Source organism: Epinephelus fuscoguttatus, linkage group LG17 (genome assembly GCF_011397635.1).
Source record: "Epinephelus fuscoguttatus linkage group LG17, E.fuscoguttatus.final_Chr_v1".
NCBI classification, from domain to species: domain Eukaryota; kingdom Metazoa; phylum Chordata; class Actinopteri; order Perciformes; family Serranidae; genus Epinephelus; species Epinephelus fuscoguttatus.
In genome coordinates this window covers 37,525,219-37,546,872 of record NC_064768.1, presented here as the reverse complement: position 1 = coordinate 37,546,872, position 21,654 = coordinate 37,525,219, and the positions used below count along the sequence as shown (strand labels likewise).

Here is a 21,654-nt window from a genome sequence, read left to right as displayed (position 1 = left end):
ATTTTTGCTTCTGTTAAAGCCGCCAGACTCCACTGACAAAACAGTAACTTTGACTCAGTGAACATGGACGCTGCTGCTCCACTGCTGCCTCGCTCAGTCTGTTAATTTGTGTTCTTGTGTGACTTTTATGAATCTAAACTAACCCATTCAATCACCAAAGTTACACAGTTTCATTCTTTTATATACTTTATTAATCCCAGAGGGGAAATTCAGTTTTTCACTCTGTTGTCATACACACACAGGCCTGATACACACACACACATGCACAAACAGGAGCTATACAAGCATTAAATGGAGAGATGTCAGAGAGAGGGAGCTGGCTTAGACAGGCGGCCTGAGGAGCTAGGGGTTCAGTGCCTTGCTCAAGTGACCAGGAGGCGACCTGGCACCTCTAGCTACCAGTCCATTCTCCATACTTGGTCCGTGCAGGGACTTGAGCCAGTGACCTGTGTCAAGTCCCTGTGGACTGAGCTAATCTGTGATGCTCTAGTGACCCCTCCCACGTCACTTTGGGACACCCAGGGACGGCGTGTTAATTTACACATGGATGCATTTTTTTTTTTTCTTCAAAATAAATTTCCGTTTCTTACAGGAAATGTACAGTTCTTGCTCATTAAATGTATTTTTTTCCCCAAAAATAAATTCACAATGTAGGTAGTTCAGAGCAGTAACTCTGAGGTCCCTTTAGGGGTCGCTGACCCCCTGTTGAACACCCAGAGAACATATGCTTTCTGGCACAGCGCCCTGAAGGCCTCCACCCTCCAGGAAGCTCCTCCCATCAGGCTAATTATTCACTTAACATATAGAATACATGCAAATTCTGTCGTCACCACTCACACCTGAAATAGACGAAATCGTTCAAAAAAGTATTTATGTATTTTAACATGCATTTCCCAAACAACAGAGCTCCTGACCTGCTGTAGTGAGATAGCTTACAGTAATACACAGAAATATATATAATTTCAATCATGTGACTGTTACCTCATCTGACTGCGCCCTGGTTCCGACTGTAGGTATTTAACAGCTGCCTGGAGTTTGCTGCTGTTTGGAACAGGGGAGCAGGAACACAGGCAGAGGTGAGCAAACAATTATTTATCATGCAAACGTCAATCGTGTGATTAGAGAGAGACAGGAGTGTGAAGTGTGTGTGGTGTGACACTGTTGGTGATCAATGAGTGATCAGGAACTTTTCATTTTACTTTGGAGTGAGTTTGTGTGAGGGCGCGTTTTATGAGCAGGCCCTCAGGACTTTAGTTTAAAAGTATGTTTGATCAGCACGGACTGCCTGCAACAATATCTGAATCTACAACATCCTAAAGCTGATTTTCAACCGGTGGTGAAAGCATTAATGCAGCAGTGCAGGATTAATCTCACCCTGTGTAGGCAGCAGGAGTGATGTTGCGCACTGTCGGGCCACAATTACGCACCGCTGATCCGCTCGTTAGGCGAAATGTGGTGCTTTCATTTATCCCACACAGTCACAATTAGAGAACAGGCAGATGTGAATCTGTGCTGAGCAGTGCCAGACCCAGCACATCCTGCGCCCTGAGCACAGGTCCCCTCCCCCCAGACAGGAACAGGAGGTAGTAAGAAATCAACACGAATAAATAACGTGGCTAACAAACAGTGATAATAAATGAACCAAAGAAAACGAAATGTGCAGATTTTGTCTTTTTAATTTTATTTTTTAATAAATTAATTGCTAGTTTTTTCTGCGCCCCACACAGCTTGCTCTGACTGTGACGATCACTCACAGATGAACACATCAAGATGAAACGGCAGGATTGACGTTATAAGTGCACATGTAGACACTTAACACAGTCAGGATCAGGAGGCGAAGGTGAAGTCACACAGTTTCCTGCAGCCTTCAGTCTGTACAGGAAGTCACAGAAACACACATCCTGTTACATCTGATGCCAGTTATTAAAAATGTTATCAGACCCATAAATCAGTTTGTTCTCAGTCTCCACCTGTTTCAGTTATGACGTAATAGCCTGTTAAAATGCTTTACTGTAATTTATGTTCATGGTCCAACCTCCATTTTACATGGCGTCTCATGTAAATAGCATCATATCAGTTTGACCTGTCCCCTCAAATACACAGGCTAAATAAAAATGTGTTTGACTATGAGGTTCATATTTTATACAAGACAAATGCTGTCATTAAAGATCAGTCAGATGTAATCGGAGCTTCACATCTGTACAGGTGTTTTGTCGAGAATCCTCACATCTCACTGACGACAAGTCTGTGTGCTGCTAAATTAATATGCAGTAGACTCTGGATAGTTCATGGTGAATGTATTCAGTCTCTGAGGACTAAACTTCACCATCAGTCACACAACATGTTTTCTGTCACAGAATAAACCTTCAAATCAGACAATTAACATCTAAATCTCTGAAATCCAACAAAGATTAAAAGTTTATCTCAGACATCATCTTGTGAGAGTCAGGTGTTTCCCATCATGCTCTGGGCCTTGCAGTCAGTGTAGAGCAGCTAAAACTGGCTCTAAAAACTGCAGCCACCTTCCCCTCACGAGAATATCGCTGTCCACTTTTGTATGACGTCAGAGCGAGTCAGGGACCCAAATAAAACCAGCATATATTGTGCAGCCACTGCTGGAGATCAAACCTGTGCAGGCCTGATACTGAACCTCGAGTTGCTGTTTTAAAAACTGAGCAGCAGGTGGCACCATGTACAGTAGCCTTGGCCACCCGTGTGTGTGTGTGTGTGAGAATGGGTGAATGTGACTCGTAGTGTAAAGAAGACTAGAAAGGTGCTATACAGGTGCAGCAGGTCCATTTACCATTTAAGCTTGGTGTGAGACACTCAGTTTTCATATTTGAATATTTAATTATAACAATAATTGATGAGGATGAATGGGTATTTCTAAATACTTTTTTCATAGTTCCTCTAAGTACTTTCAGCCAATTCCATTAGTAAATAAATTTTAGAAAATATTGTCTATTAAAGCCTTTTTTTTTTTTTTTAAATGAATGCAGTTTTAATATGTTTTGCATTTATCGTAGTTGTGTGTACACATGATCTGAGGCAGTTCTACATTTGTTCCCAGAGTATGAGCAAATTGAGCTAAGAATTCACACACACGATTTAGGCATAGATTTGTGCACGTGCACTGTTTGTGAATGCAGAGACTCACCTGTGTGCTTCATCACATATTGTATCCACAGATCGGCTCTGATCTTCCCTCAAGAGCGTCAAGCTGCCGAGATGCTTTCAAGATTGAGGAAAAAAAGGATAATAATTTCCCTTCTTTGCGTCACTGCCATCGGAGTGTTCTCCAAATCGTCGTGGAATTTATCGGTATACTCCTTTGGACTTCAGAGCTCAAGTCCTTGTGCCTGTCTCAGATGTTTAACAGTAGGTGATCCGTGGTTTCGGGAGCTTCTTAATTCATCTCCTCAGCCCTTCTTGTCAAAAACGTATACGACCTCAGAGGACGATTTCAACTGGTGGAAGGTGAATGTCAACTTCTCTTTAAACACACAAATATTCTGCTCCTGTTTCATTGTTCGTTGTTTCGGAAACTCTGATTCTGGAGGAAAATCAGCAACTGATTCAAGTCCTCTGCACAGTTTTTACATTCCATTTCTGAATCAGGAAGCTGAATTACATGATGTCATTTTGAATAGTAGCCTTCAATTAATTTCTCACTAGTTTAAATGTTAATTCATTAACAGTTAATTTCTTACAAGTGGAAATATTCTTTGTAGATGTCTAACTTAATAACAACTGGTCAACTTTTACCATTAACGTCTACTACTTCTACTTTAAATACCACACCTCTGGTAAGTGGAAACTGATATGTGGTTAATATTAAACTGCTGCTGGAATAAAGTTCTTTTCCTGTTATGTGTGTGTCAGCACATGCAGGGGGAACACCGCAACTTCACTTTCTACAAATCAACAGTGGACAAGCTATTTCAGATCTTCCCACCTGTTCCAGATGTTGCAGGATTCAGCCCTGACCGCTGCAGGACTTGTGCTGTGGTGGGGAACTCTGGTAATTTGAAGAGATCACACTATGGACCTCTCATAGATATGCATGATATCGTAATAAGGTAAGTCATTACTGCCATCATGATGTTAACACAAAGACAAATTCTGAACATTTTTCCTTTTGGAGTGTAACTAACTTTTTCGTAACATCTAAAACCACGTTGTTGTTCTTCAACTACTTGATATTAAATACGTGTTCCCCTGTGTCTTTCAGAATGAACCGCGGCCGTACTAAAGGCTATGAAACAGATGTTGGGACCAAAACAACTCATCATGTGATGTACCCAGAGAGTGCTAAAAATTTGGACAACACCACGCATCTTGTGCTGTTTCCATTCAAGATAGGTGATTTCCTGTGGCTCCTCCAGAAATTCAATTCAGGGTGAGTTTGTAATTCGTAACTGTAACTGAATGAAAAACCCTGGTAGGCGCAAATATTCACACTGAGTGGATATGTTTGTGTGAAATCTCCAAATTTATATTACTGTTAGCATCATGGTAGCACTAATGATTGATACTGATCACGTGTTTGGAAATGTAAACCCGAGACTTTATATAGAATTTCGAAATTTACAACAGAGGGCAGGTGGTACGTTGTAATTAAGCAAAGATGAATTAAACTGAAATCAGTGAGGAAATGAACCTGTTCATATCCATGCTGGTTTCCACTGTGCGAGGATTGTTGATTAGACCAGGGTGTATCTTAAGCCCCTTTTACACTGCCAGATTTTTTCCCCAAATGTTGGGCCGTTTTGCCGGCAAGCTGCGAGCGTTTAGACACACAGAGCTGGATTGGCGAGTTGATCCGAGGTGCCCAGTTTTCTGCCTCGTAGGGTAGACATATTGGTGGAACCCTTTTAGTTTAAACAGACCAAGGCAGCCTTCCGCAACAGGAGGGGCTGTTGATGACTTGTGGGAGGAGCTGTTGATGACGCTGCACGTGCGACCCACTGGCGGTGGATAAACAGGAAACAGCTGATAGCAGGAATTAGTGAGCAGCTAGTAGCAAGAGGGAAACACAAACCTGACAGACACTGTAAAGATGAGCAACTGGGGAGACAAGGAATTGCGCGCGAAGAGGCCATTAACCGTCAGATGATGGGGACGGTGAAGGACTTACGAGAGAATCGCCGAAGGACTGACCAGCCACGGCTTCCCTCCCACGTCACTGTTTACATCACACGCTGAGCTACATGTTTTGTTACTTGCTCACGCCCCCCATTGCCCCGAAAAAGGCGCATTCTGTATAAAGAAAAGTAGGCAGGCGGCATTTTGCTGCACTCCCCGATTTTGTTTTTATACTGCCAATGCTGAAAGAAGACTGATTGGGCTTTCCTGCAAATTTGCACAACTCCTGTCTAAAAAGGGCTTTAGATTACACCCCATCAGAAGATGGCTAATGTTACACAAATGGGCAATGAAGTGAAAACAGTCCATTCTATCTCCATGAAATGTTCTTTTCCCTCTGAGTCAACAAAAACTGTTTTTGAATGAAGTGTCTCCGTTGCCTCACCCGACCTTATTCAGGTTAGCTCCACCTATGGCCCAAGATGACTGGCTGCTTGTTATATTTTTATGACTTAATGAGAAACACACAGAACGTCAGTGTCATAAAGTAATATGTCAGTCTGTTGATGCAGAAAGTAACATATCAGTATGACTGTACATGTCAACTGACCACTGTGTCACTTGAAAGAGCCTCGATGCCAAATTGACATCTAAAGTAACATAATAACCAATTTGAACAAACAGTTATGACTGGTTATGTTGGTGTCATGTATAGTTTGTTATTAATAAATACTTTGTAATACATTTAATCTACCTTTAAATTTATCAAGTAATTTTACTCCCAACAGGAAAAACAGTACTGTGACTCCAAAGACGATAGCTAACAAGGATTTGGTGAGTATTTATTTTAGATGATTTTGCATGAAACTGTCATATATGATACGCCACCCAGGAATACATCGTATTGTACTGTGCATTGACTGCAGAAGGAATGGTTTATGAATGTGAGTTAAAAGCTGAGTCTGATAACAGGTGATGATCCTCAATCCAGCTCTCATGAGATATGTTCATGAAACTTGGCTGGGAAAGAAGGGCAAGTATCCATCGACTGGCTTCCTGACTCTGGCTCTCAGCCTGCAGATCTGTGACGAGGTGGGTTCAGTTACACATTGTGCTAAATTTCATGCTGTTTCACTGATTGACAGTTGATGGGAAAATGCACCTATAAACAATGATGTGTCAGCAATGGTAGGGAAGACGAAGACTACTCGGCAATAAGTAAGTAGAATGCTCACAAATTACATGTTTTGTTTAGCAAGATTGTCTTCACAAATTTACTGCTTTTGTAATTTGTGAAGCACAAATGCAAACACCTGAATTAAAAAGCAGGTGTTAAAAAAACATCACCACAGTCGCATAATTTAACGTTGCCACATCATAATAAGGGGCCAGACACATGCGTGTCTTTAACCGCCTGGGAAACCCGACGTCGGGAGCTCGGCGTGACTTTTGTGCCTAGTCTGTGGCAACTTTCAAGTGCACAGAGAGAGGTTGCATCTTCAGTTGCAAAGTGACCACAACCATCAACTTCTTCTCCATATTTATCACAGACTGATATTTACAGAAGAAGGGAAAGATATCTGTCGGCTGTGATTGGTTGTTCCTCGTCACATGACATGCAGAGTGCACTGCTGCATTGCAAAGTCGAATGTTATTCATCTCAGCATGCAGCCGTTGCGCCCTGAAAAATGGGCACTCAGGAACATGTGCCTGCAATGGTGTTGCACTGGCATTTGAGTGTGCCTGCTGCATGTGTTCATTGAAAACAATTAATATGAGGGTGCAAAAAATGCAGCATGTTGGATGTAAAGTCGTGTTTGGTGCGATGACAGTCTTTAGTCACATTTAGCCACGTTAGCAACCGCCTTTTTAAGACGCCTTAAAGCTTAAAAATTCACAAAGGGGGTATTTACTGATTATTTCATGTCATGAAAACAAAACATGAACATCTCTAAAGTTTGTCTTAACCACAGACATAATTTGAGGCATCTAAAGCCCATTGAATTTGTGATGAGGGAACCGTGAATGCTAAAATGCTAACTCATTTCTGCATTATAGGACTCTTTCCTGAAGCACTCTATGAAAATACAAGTTAGGATCATCAAAATAATACCAATATTATAAGAAAATAAATGTTTTTGTGTTTATTACAATAGCAATAGTTCAACATTTTGGGAGCCTGTTAGCTTAGCATGTTAGCTTAGATTAGCATGTAGGCTGTGGGGAAACAGCTAGCCTGGTTGTGTCCAAAGGTTATAGGATTTGCCTCTCAGCGCTTACAGGACACCTATTGACATGTTATACTTTGTTTTTGTATTTAAAAATGTTTAAAACAACAATTTGCCACATTTTCCCTGTTTCCAGTTTTTATATAAGCTAAGCTAATTGTTTCCTGGCTCCATCTTCATTTTACCATACAGAGGTGAGAATGATGGATCCTCTTATTTAACTCTCAACATGAAAGATGATAAGAATACATTTTTTCAAAATACAGTTCAAAGTTCAAAAGGTTTTTATTGTCAATCGCTATATGTGCAGGACATGCAGAGAATCGAAATGCTGTTTCCCTCTCACCGATTATAATGTCTTACAGTTTAAGAGCTAAAAGAAAGCTAAATCGGGAAAATAATAATAATACAATGAAAAACAATATGTACAAGTAAAAATAAAGATAAAACTAAGCAGTATAACTAATATGTACAATAAGAAGTACTTATTTAAGGTCAAGGACAACAAAAATACTCAAAAGGCAAATCAGTAGGCCTTACTCTCTGGAGTGTAGCACCATAATGCTAAAGTACACAATGAAATGTAATTTAGACTTTGCAGAAATTAAATAAATTAATAAATAAATAAAAATAAAATACAAAAAAAGTTCAGTGGCAACAGCACTCTAAGGTAAACCCCGCCGAGAGTTAGAGTGTCATTTTTGTTTCCCCAGGTCAGTGTTTTTGGGTTTGGAGCAGACAGCGATGGAAACTGGGACCATTACTATGAAGTTCTGAAACAGAAAAAGCTGAGAACTGGACCTCACGCAGGAATGCATGAATATGATATTATTCAGCAACTACAGGATCAGAAGAAAATTGTCTTTTTTAAAGGATTTTAAAGGTAATATTTGTTACTCTTTCTCTATCTGTGTCAGTTACAGTATATAATGTATGTAATTATACAATGCCAACTCGAATGGCTACGTCTTCTTTCTGTCGTCAGGACACAGTCTGCCTAGCTGCTCCTGTCCCGATGGAGTTTCACTGATTCTTTGGGCATCAAAAACCAAGCCTACCTCTGCAGTCCTGAAGAACTTTGAAGGGTCTTAACTGAGGAAATATGTGAGGCCCCACAGGATGACGGACATTTTCTTTTGTCATTGTAGTGTTCTGTTATTGTTCTGTTTGTACCACTCTAACTGCTACAGCTACTAATGCTGATCACACAGCTGCTACGTGTTATTAGTAGTGGTATAGGTTTAAATTTTACAGTCAACATTTGACATTGCACTAAAATGTTCCTCATACAAAGCTAAAATACTTGCTTCATTGTCAAGTGCACTTGGGGCATTTTTCAGCCAGTCCTGGCCCTGTAGAGCTGCAGTAATCCAGACAAATGCTGCTCCAGCTCATCTCAACTCAGCTGAATTGATTCAAGTGAATTCGGCTTCAGTTTATAGGAGATAAAAAAGAAAACTAAGGACAAACTTTTTCAGCTCAGTCCACGCAGAAAGGTGAGATTGAAATTTTGCAGTTTGTATTGTTTATACCAAATTTTAAACAACGTATTTATGTTTGTAATGTTGTCCATTAAAGGCCACTGAAGGAGACTGCCATGATGAAGACTGCTCAATGAGTTCTACCTTCCTAAGCTGGATTGATTTAACACACGTTGGTGTACTCATAAAAACAGAGATTGGCTCAGTTTATATCTAACAGACAAAAAAATGGGAGGTGGTTGATTGAGACATCACTACCATTAGATGTCGGACTTCACAGGAATTTGGTCTTGGTCGCTGTCTGTCCTGCTTGATCTGTACATATAAAAATAAATAAATAAAGACTTAGTATAGATGGTTGCTTGAGTGATGTATTCAAATTTAAGGCAAGAGTTCATGAAGGCAACAGTTTCTCATCCGTACTTGAGACCAGCCTTGCAAACTCCTTAGGGTCAGATGGGTGTAATCATAGAATTATTCACATATTTTTACACCCATGCATTTTTTTTGAAGGGCTGTGATACTGTAGTTTGTTGTTATCCCTGTTAATTTGACCAATAACCCATAAACCCCATATGCAAACTAACCCCTGACCCAAAATACAGATCAGAGCTGCCGTTTTCCTTTGAAGCCGAGATACGCCGAGATACACCAAACCAGCATCAAAGAACTAGCAGTGACAAAGGCCGACTATTGTCACCTCATGTCGTCTGTGTCTCAGCCAAAATGTTGGACTTGAACACACCGCAAACACTACAACCAAGGACCAACTACCACACCGTGCGTGGGAGGAAATAACTCTCCACTCCAGTAGGTGGCAGCAGTCATTCAGAAAAGAAACCAAAAGACCAACAGGACAGATTCCAGATGCTAGTGATTAACCTATGCTGTGTTGCTCCAGGGCTGCGTTCCAAAAACAGTTTGAGTCGCCCTCGCTCACTTGCCCTCAGCACTTGCCCTCGGGGGAATCCCCGCCGCCATCATAAGGGCTGTTCCATTTCTCTAAACAGCTGAAGTGAACTTGGTGAGATCGACCCTTGAGGGCTGAGTGATCGAGTCAACAACGATGGTCACTCCAGAGCTGTATATCACCCACAATGCATTGCAGTGGTGCAGGAAAAATATGTCCATGCAGTGGCGATAATGAACCTCAAACACCATTGGCTGCTGTCTATTTACCACCAAAGAAGAAGAAAATGAATTAAGGAGCCAGCACGGGTCGGTATTTAATTGTGCAATTAGACTGTCCATGGCAGTTATGGCAGAACCCACCATTTACAAGTGTAAGTATATAAGCTATTTGTCACAGACAAAAGAAAAAGAAAGCAAAATACTTGTATCTAAATAGCATTTTATTTTTCTGATGTCACGTCGTTTGTTGTGCATTCTGTGTGATTAAGGGATTGTTTCCATATTGTTACAGGGTCTGATGAGGAGACGGAGCTCCTCATAAAGCTCAGAATGAGAAATGAAGCTCTCTTTACTGGCAAAAGAAATGCCTCAAAGCTGGCCTGGGAGTGAGTTTGTTTGTAACTTACTGTGGCATTGCATATGAATGTATTTCTGTTACTTGCTTCTTTGTTGTGTGCTAATTTTAAAGGTTTTAATGTACCATATTTTCCGGACCATAAGTCGCGGTTTTTTCCTAGTTTGGCTGACCATGCGACCTATATTCAAAAGCGACTATATATCAAAAATATAGCCTACGTTATGACCACAAGAGGGAAGGGAGGCTTTTATTTCTAAATCCCTCCTCATTCAGTAGCTCATCTTCCTCTTCCTCACGTTCTTGCTGCGCTGTCGGCCCGTCTTCGGTCTCTGCTCCGGTCCCGACCGGGCTCCGGACACGGAGGAGGAGGAGGATGGTGGTAACAGACCTAATAATCAGGAAAAAACAATCTAAAACTAAAACTAATGTCAACTAAACTTAAAGTAGGTTAAATGTATTTAAACAACAAAACTGTCTACAAATTATAAGGTAAAGACAAATAAATAAATAAATAATGAATTGCCCAAATAACATTTGATACAAAACTAATAATTCTGATAATTACCAGGTACCGACGTATTGCCATCAAGCGCAGAATACGTCTCCGTCTTAATGACATGAGTCTCCGTATATTTTGTGTGATTTGGAATAGGCAGTATAGCGCTACTCCAACAACATGTGGTTGATCCATGATTGTCTGGCCTGTGAGTGAACGAGGGCAGGTGTGTTCCATTTACCTCTTTCACTCCCCCTCCGCCCACTTTCCCTCCGCCCTCCAAGTGGCCTCCGTGTGACGTCATAGCAAGGGCTGAGGGCAAGTGAGCGAGGGCGACGCAAACTGTTTTTGGAACGCAGCCCAGCTCTTCTTCCTTTATATGCCCCAGATGGTCTGATTGGCTACTGGTCCCCAGCCAATGGAGAAAGAGAGGGAAGGAGGTGCCAGAGTTGAGGCCTGAAGAGCAACGCAACCTATGGGGAAATGTAACACTGATGTTGGAAGAACAAATTATATTTACCAAAAATAACACAAACATTTACAAACCATTTTTGCTTAAGCGCTCTTGTAGGGACTTGTAGTTAAATGTATTAATATAGCATAATTAATGATACTTAAAAAATAACTGTCCATTATATAAAATAGCATTTAATTTTGTTAAATCACCTCATGACACAAAGTGTGTGTGGTGTGTGTACACGGGTGAGAGACACAATACCAAATGACTCAATACCAGAATTTTGGTAGAAAACAGAAGTGCATCTCACATTGTAAATACCAATGGTGGAAGTAATCTTAAAGCTCCTCTAGCTGGACTACAAACCAGGATAGCAGATCTTCAGTGCTGCGCTGTAAGCTGAGGATGACAAAGCCAATGGCAAGGCTTAACTGATGCAAGATAACAGGGCGTGGATAAAATCATAGAAACACTGACCGTGCAGCTTCATCCAGCAACCATACAGTTGTTGTTGAGAGAAGTGGATAGACCTTCAAAGATATAAAGAAAACACTTAGTGAAGAAATTAAAATCACAGGCTTACTGTTTCTTTGTTAATCCATCAAACACCACTCGTGTTTGAAAAGTGTAATACCTTTTGTGATCCATCAGTTCAAGTTAAGTGGCTCTTTGTTGAGATGAAGATCAGGATTGTTCCAAGTGGGAGTGTAGTGTGCTGTACAAGAGTGGTGTTTGTGATTATATGAAGTTTCCATGAGGCGTTCAGGGTCATTGCTACTGCTTTGAAACATGTCACTCCTCAGGGCACTATCTGTTGCTTTGAAAGGAAATCAAGGAACACGATACATCATACACTGAAAAAAACACTGCCTCTATTATCCATCCATCCATCCATCCATCCATTTTCATTCGCTTATCCAGGGCCAGGTAGCGGGGGCAGCAGGCCGAACAAAGCACCCCAGACATCCCTCTCCCCAGCTCCTCCTGGGGGACCCCAAGGTGTTCCTAGGCCAGACAAGATATTTAATCCCTCAAGTGTGTTCTGCGTCTGCCTCGGGGCCTCCTACCAGTGGGATGTGCACGGGACACCTCCAGCAGGAGGCGCCCAGGAGGCATCCTAGTCAGATGCCCGAACCACCTCAACTGACCCCTTTCGATGCGAAGGAACAGCGGCTCTACTCCGAGCTCCCTCCGGATGTCCAAGCTCCTCCCCCTATCTCTAAGGCTGAGCCCAGACATCCCACGGAGGAAACTCATTTCCACCGTTTTTATCCGCGATCTCATTCTTTCGGTCACTACCCAGAGTTCCTGACCATAGGTGAGGGTTGGGACGTAGATGGACCAGTAAATCAAAAGCTTTGCTTTCTGGCTCAGCTCCCTCTTCACCACGACGGACCGGCGCAGCGCCTGCATCACTGCAGAAGCCGCACCGACCCACCGATCCACCTCACGCTCCATTCTACCCTCACTTGTGAACAAGACCCCTCGCTTGAGGCAGTAACTCTCTCCCAACCCAGAGTGGGCAATCCACTGGTTTCCAACAGAGAACCATGACCTCAGACTTGGAGGTGCTGACTCTCACCCCAACTGCTTCACACTCGGCTGCAAAATGTCCCAGGTCATGCTGGAGGTCACGGTGTGATGAGCCAACAGAACCACATCATCTGCGAAAAGCAGAGATGCAGTTCTGAAGTCCCCAAACTGGACCCCTTCCTCCCCCAGGCTGCGCCTCGAAATCCTGTCCATGAAGGTCACAAACAGGATTAGTGACATTATTATCATTCTTATTCTTATTCTTATTATTAACTCCTATAGTTTTTGCCAGATTATTTTTAATTTAATTTAATTTAATTTAATTTAATTTTTATTCTAATTTTGTTTTTTATTGTTACTGTTATTTTTTATTTTAATTTTAATTAATATTTTTATTTTTATTTTATTATTTGTCATCTTATGCTGCAGCTCATATCGCCACTGGGCTGGAATGAGCTACAGACATGAAACAAATACCACATTAGACCTGGTGGACTGTCGGCAGTCTTGAATTTGACCTCTCACAGTCTTCAGAGGTCAAATCTGACTTCCCTCTGCATCTAAAAATAAACATTATGGTCTGCACTAACTATGCTGGAAATTCCATGCTTTTCTCAAGAAATGCATAATTGTTATAAGAGCTTATCTGCTGTATTATCAGTGTTTCAAAAATAGAATCTAAATCCCCCTATTTGTTTTATCAGTTGGAATATATTGAGTCACTTTCATGTTGAAAATACAGATATAAAAATAAAGTACAAGCAAAGTTAAAAGCTGTTTTTCACTATATGTTTATTGACTGTTATTTGATTAGTAATTGATACTTGATTCAGGCTTGGAGGGCTGGTAGGTTGTTTGACTTCCATTCCACCTCTTGGGGCGAGCCAGACCATAGTATAGCTAATAATACAATAATACAGATCTCTGAAATATAATTTGGGACCACTCTGCTTTCTTTTGTTTTTTTGGGTTGGTTTTTGTACTTAGCTGGTTTTGTTAGCTTGTTAGAAACACACCAACACACTGACGATTTCTTCAGAAAAACAGCTGCCGATAGCTTCGATGTGTGATATGTACGATATGTTTTACTGCAGGTATGTTGTACTTAGTTTTGGTCAAGTGTACCTACAGTACTTTTCCACAGCGATGAAGTAACAAGTGTGACTTTGACTCAGAGGTAGAGCAGGTCGTCAACTACTCGTAAGATCAGCGGTTCAATCCCCAGCTCCTCCAGTCTGCATGTTGAAGTATCCTTGAGCAAGTTGCTGAACCCCAAATTGCTCCCGATGGCTGTTCCATCTGTGTGTGAACAAAACAAACAAACTGAGTAGCAGGTGGCACCAGTGTGTGAATGGATGAATGTGACTCATAGTGTAAAAAGCACTTTGAGTGGTCAGAGGACTAGGAAGGCACTAAACGAGTGCAGATCCATTTACAAGTGACAAATTAAACCATGATAGGAGGAAATAACAAAGATGCAGTAGTGTCTGTTGTCTTGTAAAGTTGTGCACATCCAGATTTTGCCAAGTCATTTTCCAGTGTGAACCTAGTGAATAACTAGGTTCATACTGTTTATTCATAGTGTCTCTTCCAGCTGCTCATTGTTAGACATCCAGACTTAAAAGATCACAAAACTCTTTTATCCTCCAATATTTACTGTTTGACTCCACGGAGCTTTTAAAATTTGTTTGATGTATTTTTTCTTTACAATTGGTTTAGTCCTTTTCATTGTTATTGCTGAGCTGTGCCTACCTATAATTTGCCCTTTGGACCTTTGCAGTTGAACTGAACATTTATAATTGCCCTCTCAGTTACCTGCACCTCTGACTCCTGATGATCCCATGATTACTTCTGCTCATCCTAATTCTGCTGTTGCAGTAGAGATGAGGTCAAATCCTCAGAGTAGTTCGCACTCTTATCTGTACCCATACCTGGGGGCAGTTGACTGTAACATTAACCCCCTTTACACTGCCTGTTCAAGGCTGGTTGGGGCCATTATGCCAACTCACCGTTCTGTACGTAGAGCCTGGTCTCTCCCCCAAGTCGTCAAAATCTGGTGCTCGAGCAGTGACTTGTGGCATCAGAAACCAAGGAACAAAGTTCTAAAGTTAAAGGATAACTTTGCTATTTTTCAACCTGGGCCCTATTTCGCCATGTGTATGTGTGTGTATGATTCATAGGTACAACTCGTTTTAAAATTGGTTCAGTATTGAGGGAGGCGGATGCAGCTGGCAGCCACGAGGTAGATATGGGGGCAAATGCGTCCTGTATAAGTTTGCGCATTAAAAGTGCCTTTTTTTTGCCACTGACCGGTTCAGATCGCCAGTGCTATCTCTGTAGATAGCATACTAAGCGTTTCCCTAAGCCCTCACCTCTGTGAAGCTGTGTTTTCTTTGCTTGTTGCCGGAAGAAAACAGAGGAGCCATGCTGAGCGCCGCTCAGAGTGGCGCTGGTTGTCCCAGCGTACAGCTGAGAGTTTTACTGCATCTGTATCATGGCTGCATATTCACCCGATTTCGAGAATGAGGATGAGCCCTTTTATTATGATGGCCGCCCATACTTATTTGAGCCCGAGTATACGGATGAGGAGCTCCTACAAACTGAAGAGCAGACGAGGATAGAGAGAGAGGGCCAACGAGCAGACAAGGGTGAAGCAGTGGTTGCACGAACGCGAATCTCTGAGGACTGGTGGTGCTCCTGTGGTTGCTGTGACTCCATGCCCACAGAGGAAGCATGTCTGTGTTGCAACGAGTGGGACCTGCTGCCCAATATTCATGGTCTCGATGTGTCCTGGGATGATACAGAAACTACCAAACGCTGTGTAACTACGTTCGAGGATTTCCTCCCTCTGATCAACAGGGCAGTGCTGGATACCTTTTTTCATGTGCCCAAAATAAATTGGAGGAGTCAGCCAAAACCACAGGGACCAAATAGTCAACTATCCATCAAGTAAGTATAACTAATATGCCTTTATGCATGTAATACTGATACCTAGAACTGTCTTGGAGACGCACATTTACTGTTGCATACTTTGCCCTCGTATATACCATACCCTGTTTTCATCCGGCAACAAGCAAAGCTCTTGCGAAATGACGTCACACACAGCCGGGAGGAAGTGAAGGGTCAGGGAAACGCTTAGTATGCTATTTACAGAGACAGCACTGGCGATGCGCAGTGCTGTCTCTGCCGTGACAGCACTGCGCCGTGTCTCTGCCGACGTGTTCACGTCCCATAAGATTCTAAAGCCAAACCCTGTTCTTTTTTCCCAAACCTAACAATGTGTATTTATTGTTGAAGGAAAAACAAAACATCACTTTGCGGTGTTGCACTGATGTAGTGCGTTTATTTTGAAAGAGACTGTATGTAAACGCTAAATTGCCCATGCAAATGGAAGTGTATCTTTAAAGAAGACATGTTGTCCCAGAACGTCAACAACCAACACAACCAGGTCACCTTGCATGTCGGATGTGGACGAGGAAAAACCATAACCAAACGTCAATATGTGACGAGGTCGGAGTGAGAATGTGTCGGTATGTAAACTAAAATCGTGGAACTGGGGGGCAGTGTTGTCTCACCTCTGAGCCAGGAACGGAGGTAGTAAAAGCGCCGAAACAATGTCTGTGTAAATGGGACAGCCGGCAGGATGGGATCATGGGTGGCATGGGTGAGATGTTTTTCTGACGTGTTATGGGGGCGACCCACTGCAGGGAGCTTAAAAAGCAGCTGATAGCAGTTAGCAGCTAACTCAAAGAAGAAGAGAAACTTTTTCTGAAAATGCCCACAACTTGGGAAAACAATGAGGTCTGGGAACTCCTTATCCTCGCAGATATGCAGATTCTTAGTGGTGCATTAATTAGGCTGACATACAAGAGGAAAAAACAAGACGCAAATCTGTACAGAGGGAAAGATATTCAGACTTAGAGTAAGTCAGTGTGTAATACGTCCATTAAGTGCTATTTATTTCAAGATGCTGGAGCTCAGTTGGCTTTTCAAGGCCTTAATGACCGGGTATCACAGGATATTAGTCTTTGTGCAGCAGACTAAGCCTGTGATTATTGGCAGTTATAATAATATAAATGACAGCCATGGACTGAATACAGACAGAGTCAAAATACTACTTAGTAAACCAGTCGTGCTGGTAATATGCCATGTCAGTCATTCACTGATGGACTGTACTGCATTGTGTTTATGTTACAGAAAATAAAGGTGGATGTCTTGACATCAGTATTGGTCTGGGTCTGGGGTGTATGTCATGGGTGCAGTTAATCATACCCATAGTCATCTTGACATTACATTATTTTCTTCGTCTTAGTCATCTCTTGCCGTTTCAGTGTCCACAAATGAAAGCATTTAAGCCTTCATCTGTGTTTCAGCAGTCACATTTTATAATATAGCTGAGAGTTGTTTTGCCCATGTTATGTGCTGTATGTTTTACAAGGAAAAATACAGCAGCTTGTGTAGGTGTGGTAACAGATGCTTTATGGCTGTACCGGAAGATGACCTTTTCTCAGTTCCAACCTTCTCTGTCACTGCTCATTTTAAATGTCAATATTGTCGATCACGCAGCACAGCTGTTGTCTTCAACCGTTTGTTTACTTTGTCTGCTGATCGTAACATAAAGATTTTATAAGCAGCTCAGTATTGACTGCTGGTCAACATAGTATTTATGGGTTGTGACCAACTTTATACCTGACAATGACGATGGCCAGGGGCGTAAAGTGTGTGTTTTGGGGGGCAAACACCAGGCAAAATACAAACAACTTCTGTGGCGGTTCCCACTACAGCATGTGTTATGAAAAGTGAAACCTTTTAGCACTCTAACGCACAGTACCTTCGATACCTTCGAGGTTTGATCTGATCTCAAGGCCCTGACACACCAAGCCAACAGTCGGCCGTCGACCAAAGTCGGGCCGTCAGTGAGCGTCTGTCGGCCTAGTTTTTGCGGTGTGTCCCGCACTGTCAGCCCTTCGGCGTCGGCAGCTGTTTGGTGGATTGAGCATGTTGAATCGGCGGCGGAGCTTGTCGGTGAGAGAGATCACTCTGATTGGCTGTTCAGGTTTTATTCCCTCGCCCCGTAGTGAGTGAATCTGCCTGTAGTGAAACCGGGGCTAACCGGTGCTTCCTCCTCAGGCTCCACTTCACTCAGCTGCCCCACAGACCCGCTGCTTCTTCCCACTTTAACCTGAATAACAAACCGTAGCTAGCTGGGAGGGGCTAGCGGAGCGTTAGCCGCGGCACGAGGGAGGGACGCACAGCCAGTTAGCCTCCGCTAGTCTCTGGGCTAGCCCCGGCGGATTTATCGGGCAGCTGAGTGAAGTGGAGCCTGCGGAGGAAACACCAGGACTGTCTGGATGTAATAGTCCGTGGAAGTGCTGCGGTGCTCGGCTGCATAGAAAGATAACACCTCGGCTGACAGGATGTACCACTTTGTCACTCCATTCTCTCTCACGCAGGCGCAGAACGTACGTGCCACTTGGCTGTTGGATGTAGTCTGTGTAGTGTGTTCAAATGCAACTGACACAGGGCGACGTGAGGTGACGTAGACAGCGCAACAGTTGGCTTTCGTCGCTGCTAGCTCTTTCATGTCGGTTTGGTGTGTCCGCACCTTCAGACGTCTAAGTGGGCGAAAGTGCTGAATCGTTTCACACCTAATAAGGTGTCACAACACACACACACACACACACACAAAGTAATGAGGTTAAAATTATACGAGCACTTCTGAAGTTGTTGCAGCTTATACAAATACATCAATAAAAACAGCTTTGTGTACGCTGAAAACACGTACGGTATGTGCTTTATTAATGTATTAGCATTACAGTATTGGTGATCATAGAAAGCGGGAGGGGACAAAACAAATTAATGAGCCTGTCTGTCTGCCTCTCTCGTTAACTTTAAACATGAGAAATTAGCTTTCCTGTGTGTGAAGACAAAGCCAGAAACCTCATTTTGTCAGCCGGCTCCATGTGCCCGTTGGCTGTGACGCAACCAGTAAACCTGTTTGGTGGGTTGAAAATTTTGCAATGTTTCATTTGAGAAGAAAAAAAACATCATGTACATTATTTACACATCATCTGAGGTGACTCACTGTGAGTAAGCATTCACTAGCTTTTATTCTGACTAGGCTGGGTGACACTGAGTAAAGTTCCAGGGAACTTGGAGGAGACCGGTGCAGCGAGGTCTTATTGTGCTGCTTTACAAAGGATGTTATTCACGGCTCTTTCCACTGGCTCATATGTCAAAAAGTTCTTAGACCTGATCACAGGGATTTACACTTATAATACATACTTATAAGTATGCAAAAATCCAGTATCAAACAGGGTCCAACTATGAGCATGTCTACCTTCATTTGAGCCATATATTTGTGTTGAACTTATTGGCTGAACCTGGTGACGACAGACAAAGAGCCTGTCCATCTCCTGTGCAGCATCACGTTATTTGCTTTGGTTTTGTTCCACTCCTAGCTTGCTGTCTGTCCTCATTGCTTTCTTATCCACTCACCTAGTTTTGTGAGTTGCAGGTTGTGTGTGAACTGCAGAGCTGAGGTTGGGCCTTCTGCACATCAGTAACAGTCTCACTTAAATGCTGCCATTATGTTTGGAAATGGGCTATATGAGATGAGGTTTAAAAAGTAGCTCACTGATATTTTGTGTTTTTGTGTTTGATTTGTTATGCCATATTTAAAATGCAAAAAAAAAAGTAAACACACCTTTGCTGACTAATGTTTGTAACTTCAAACCAGTCGTTAACACACAAAGTTTGCATGAGCAACAAGCAGGATGACAGGGACACCTATTTGCATAAACTCAAATGGAAAAGAAAAACACATTGTCAGTGTTCCTCACCCCCGACAGCTGCTGACATGTTTAAGTTTTGATTTTAGAGACGCATTTCACGTTATCTTATGTTGGGCATTATTAACTTTGGGTCACACAGAACTCATTTTCTTTTAAAATGAATTACTTCACATAATCTGATAGAAAAACCCAGCATAGGAAATATTGTCACAGACTTTACAGCCGACTGCTCAGATATGTTAACGCTTATTGGGCTCAAGTGGATGAGAGCAGTTAAAGAAAGGTTAAATAAAATCTGCATATCAATTTATAATTTCTGACGGATCAGCAACTGCCAGAATAAATGTCAGCATTGCACATTTCTGCAAATCACTGATATGACACATATGAATTACAAATCACGTCCTGTTGCGTGGCAAAACATGGAAATTTGATGCCTCCCACAGCCACACCATTTCACAATTTATCACAAGACAAGACACACCCAAATTTGAAAGAAATCTGATAAAGGAATTCAAACCAGTGTGCATAAAATACATGAAAAACGCATATAATTCAAAATGTCTGACTTTCATGTGCAGCAAATGAAACCCAAGAGAAATATGTGGAATGCACATCCCAAATTTTGTGAATATCAGAGCAACTTTGCTCCAACTGAGGTCAGACTTCCAAGCATTAGGAGGTGCTATGGAACACACATGAACTAGTTTTATGAGTTTATGTTCAGAGGCTAAAAGTAAAAGGGTGGCGCTATAGAGCCAACATGCCACACCAAAGCCTACTTGCACCACTGAAGGAAAATTATTACAAGTTATAACATGGATGCAAAGTTGTGTAGGTTTTTGTGCATCCTGCAGTTCTGAAACATGTGTCCGTAAAATGAAAATTACGGCACCCAATCAAAGATGGCTGATTTCCGGTTGGGTGAAAAAAAAAATGCAGTTCAATTCATTTATTGTTATTCTTTAAGAGCAATGATCCACTCAAGTTATCTGAACATCACATAAACTAGATCCCATCCTGGCGTGTGTTTGGGGCACTTTAGAGTCCTCTGGCCACACCTGAGCCCAGTCACTGCAGAACTTTGCATTTTCACCACATCTTACATTTACGCCAATTTTCATGAGCTTTCAAGCTTCCTAAAGGCGCTGACACACCAAGCCGACAGTCAGCTGTCGGTCGGTTTCGGGCTGTCGGTGAGTGTCCGCCCTAGTCATTCCAACGTGTCCCGCACTGTTGGCCCCTGTCGGCTTTTTTTTTTTTTTGTGGCAGATCCAGCATGGTGAATCCGTGATAGCGTTGGCAGAGCCTGTTGGTAAATGAAATCACGCTGATTGACAGTTCAGCTCAGCGCACAAGAAGAGAAACAGACGTGAAGAGAGTAAACAAACAGCTAAACTCAAGAGGAAGTGGGATCAAACTAACTTGTTACGTAAGATGTGACTCTTTTCCTTTAGCCACTGAGCTATGGTTTAAGTTATTATTCACTGGTGCATGGCACTGGATTGTGTTGTTAATGTGCTTACTGGCTAACTAGCATCGAGATGGTCTTCTGGCGTCCCTTTTTAAATGATGATTACAGACCACTGCTGTCTGCAGAACGTAGGCGCTGGTTGGCCATCAGGCGTGCTCTTGTGCAACCTTTTTGCCGAGACACAGCAACGTCTGGTGACGCAGCAGGGGGCTTTCGTTACAGCTAGTTTTCTGAAGCTGTTTGGTGAGTCTGCTCCTTAAGTCCCTGATAATAAAAATCTGCACAAACACAATAGGTTCCTCGTTCTGAATGCCAGGGACCGTTGGGCCATTGTGCTTTGGTGCTTGGGCTCTAATTATCTATCAAAGAGTGTCAGGTATAGTGTGTACAAAGCACCGGTCTGACAATGCCTATATATGAAAACCAGTTCCATGAGGTGCTTTGCATCCAGGGAGGCTTCAGTTCTCACCACTATTATGACAACAAACCAGGAAAAGGACAATGCTTAAACGACCCACGTCTGCTTGATCCTCACTACTAGATGAAGACATGCTAAAATTCAACTTAAGCATTAGCGTAAAACATTTAATATTTTAAGGAGCTGAGCGCACAAATCC

The 21,654-nt window shown here is 42.3% G+C and overlaps 2 protein-coding genes across 2 annotated transcripts in view; one reads left to right on the top strand and one right to left on the bottom strand.

Moving 5' to 3' along the window:
- fam135b (family with sequence similarity 135 member B) overlaps positions 1–21,654 on the bottom strand; it is a 675,785-nt gene that overhangs the window by 71,705 nt on the left and 582,426 nt on the right. The window lies entirely within an intron of this gene.
- On the top strand, positions 809–8,955 carry LOC125904600 (CMP-N-acetylneuraminate-beta-galactosamide-alpha-2,3-sialyltransferase 1-like). Its single transcript, XM_049602123.1, has 8 exons — positions 809–1,076; positions 3,189–3,477; positions 3,883–4,079; positions 4,232–4,399; positions 5,874–5,919; positions 6,058–6,177; positions 8,027–8,196; positions 8,299–8,955. The coding sequence occupies exons 2-7, from the start codon at positions 3,229–3,231 to the stop codon at positions 8,192–8,194; spliced, it is 948 nt and encodes a 315-aa protein (XP_049458080.1). The 5' UTR covers positions 809–1,076; positions 3,189–3,228; the 3' UTR covers positions 8,195–8,196; positions 8,299–8,955.

What these genes read in the sequence shown, in the direction of transcription:
- LOC125904600 (XM_049602123.1), top strand. Translation starts at nt 3,229, where the DNA reads ATGCTTTCAAGATTGAGGAAAAAAAGGATAATAATTTCCCTTCTTTGC. An exon ending in CGATAGCTAACAAGGATTTG is followed by an intron (nt 5,920 to 6,057) that starts GTGAGTATTTAT and finishes GTCTGATAACAG; the next exon opens with GTGATGATCCTCAATCCAGC. An exon ending in GCCTGCAGATCTGTGACGAG is followed by an intron (nt 6,178 to 8,026) that starts GTGGGTTCAGTT and finishes TTGTTTCCCCAG; the next exon opens with GTCAGTGTTTTTGGGTTTGG.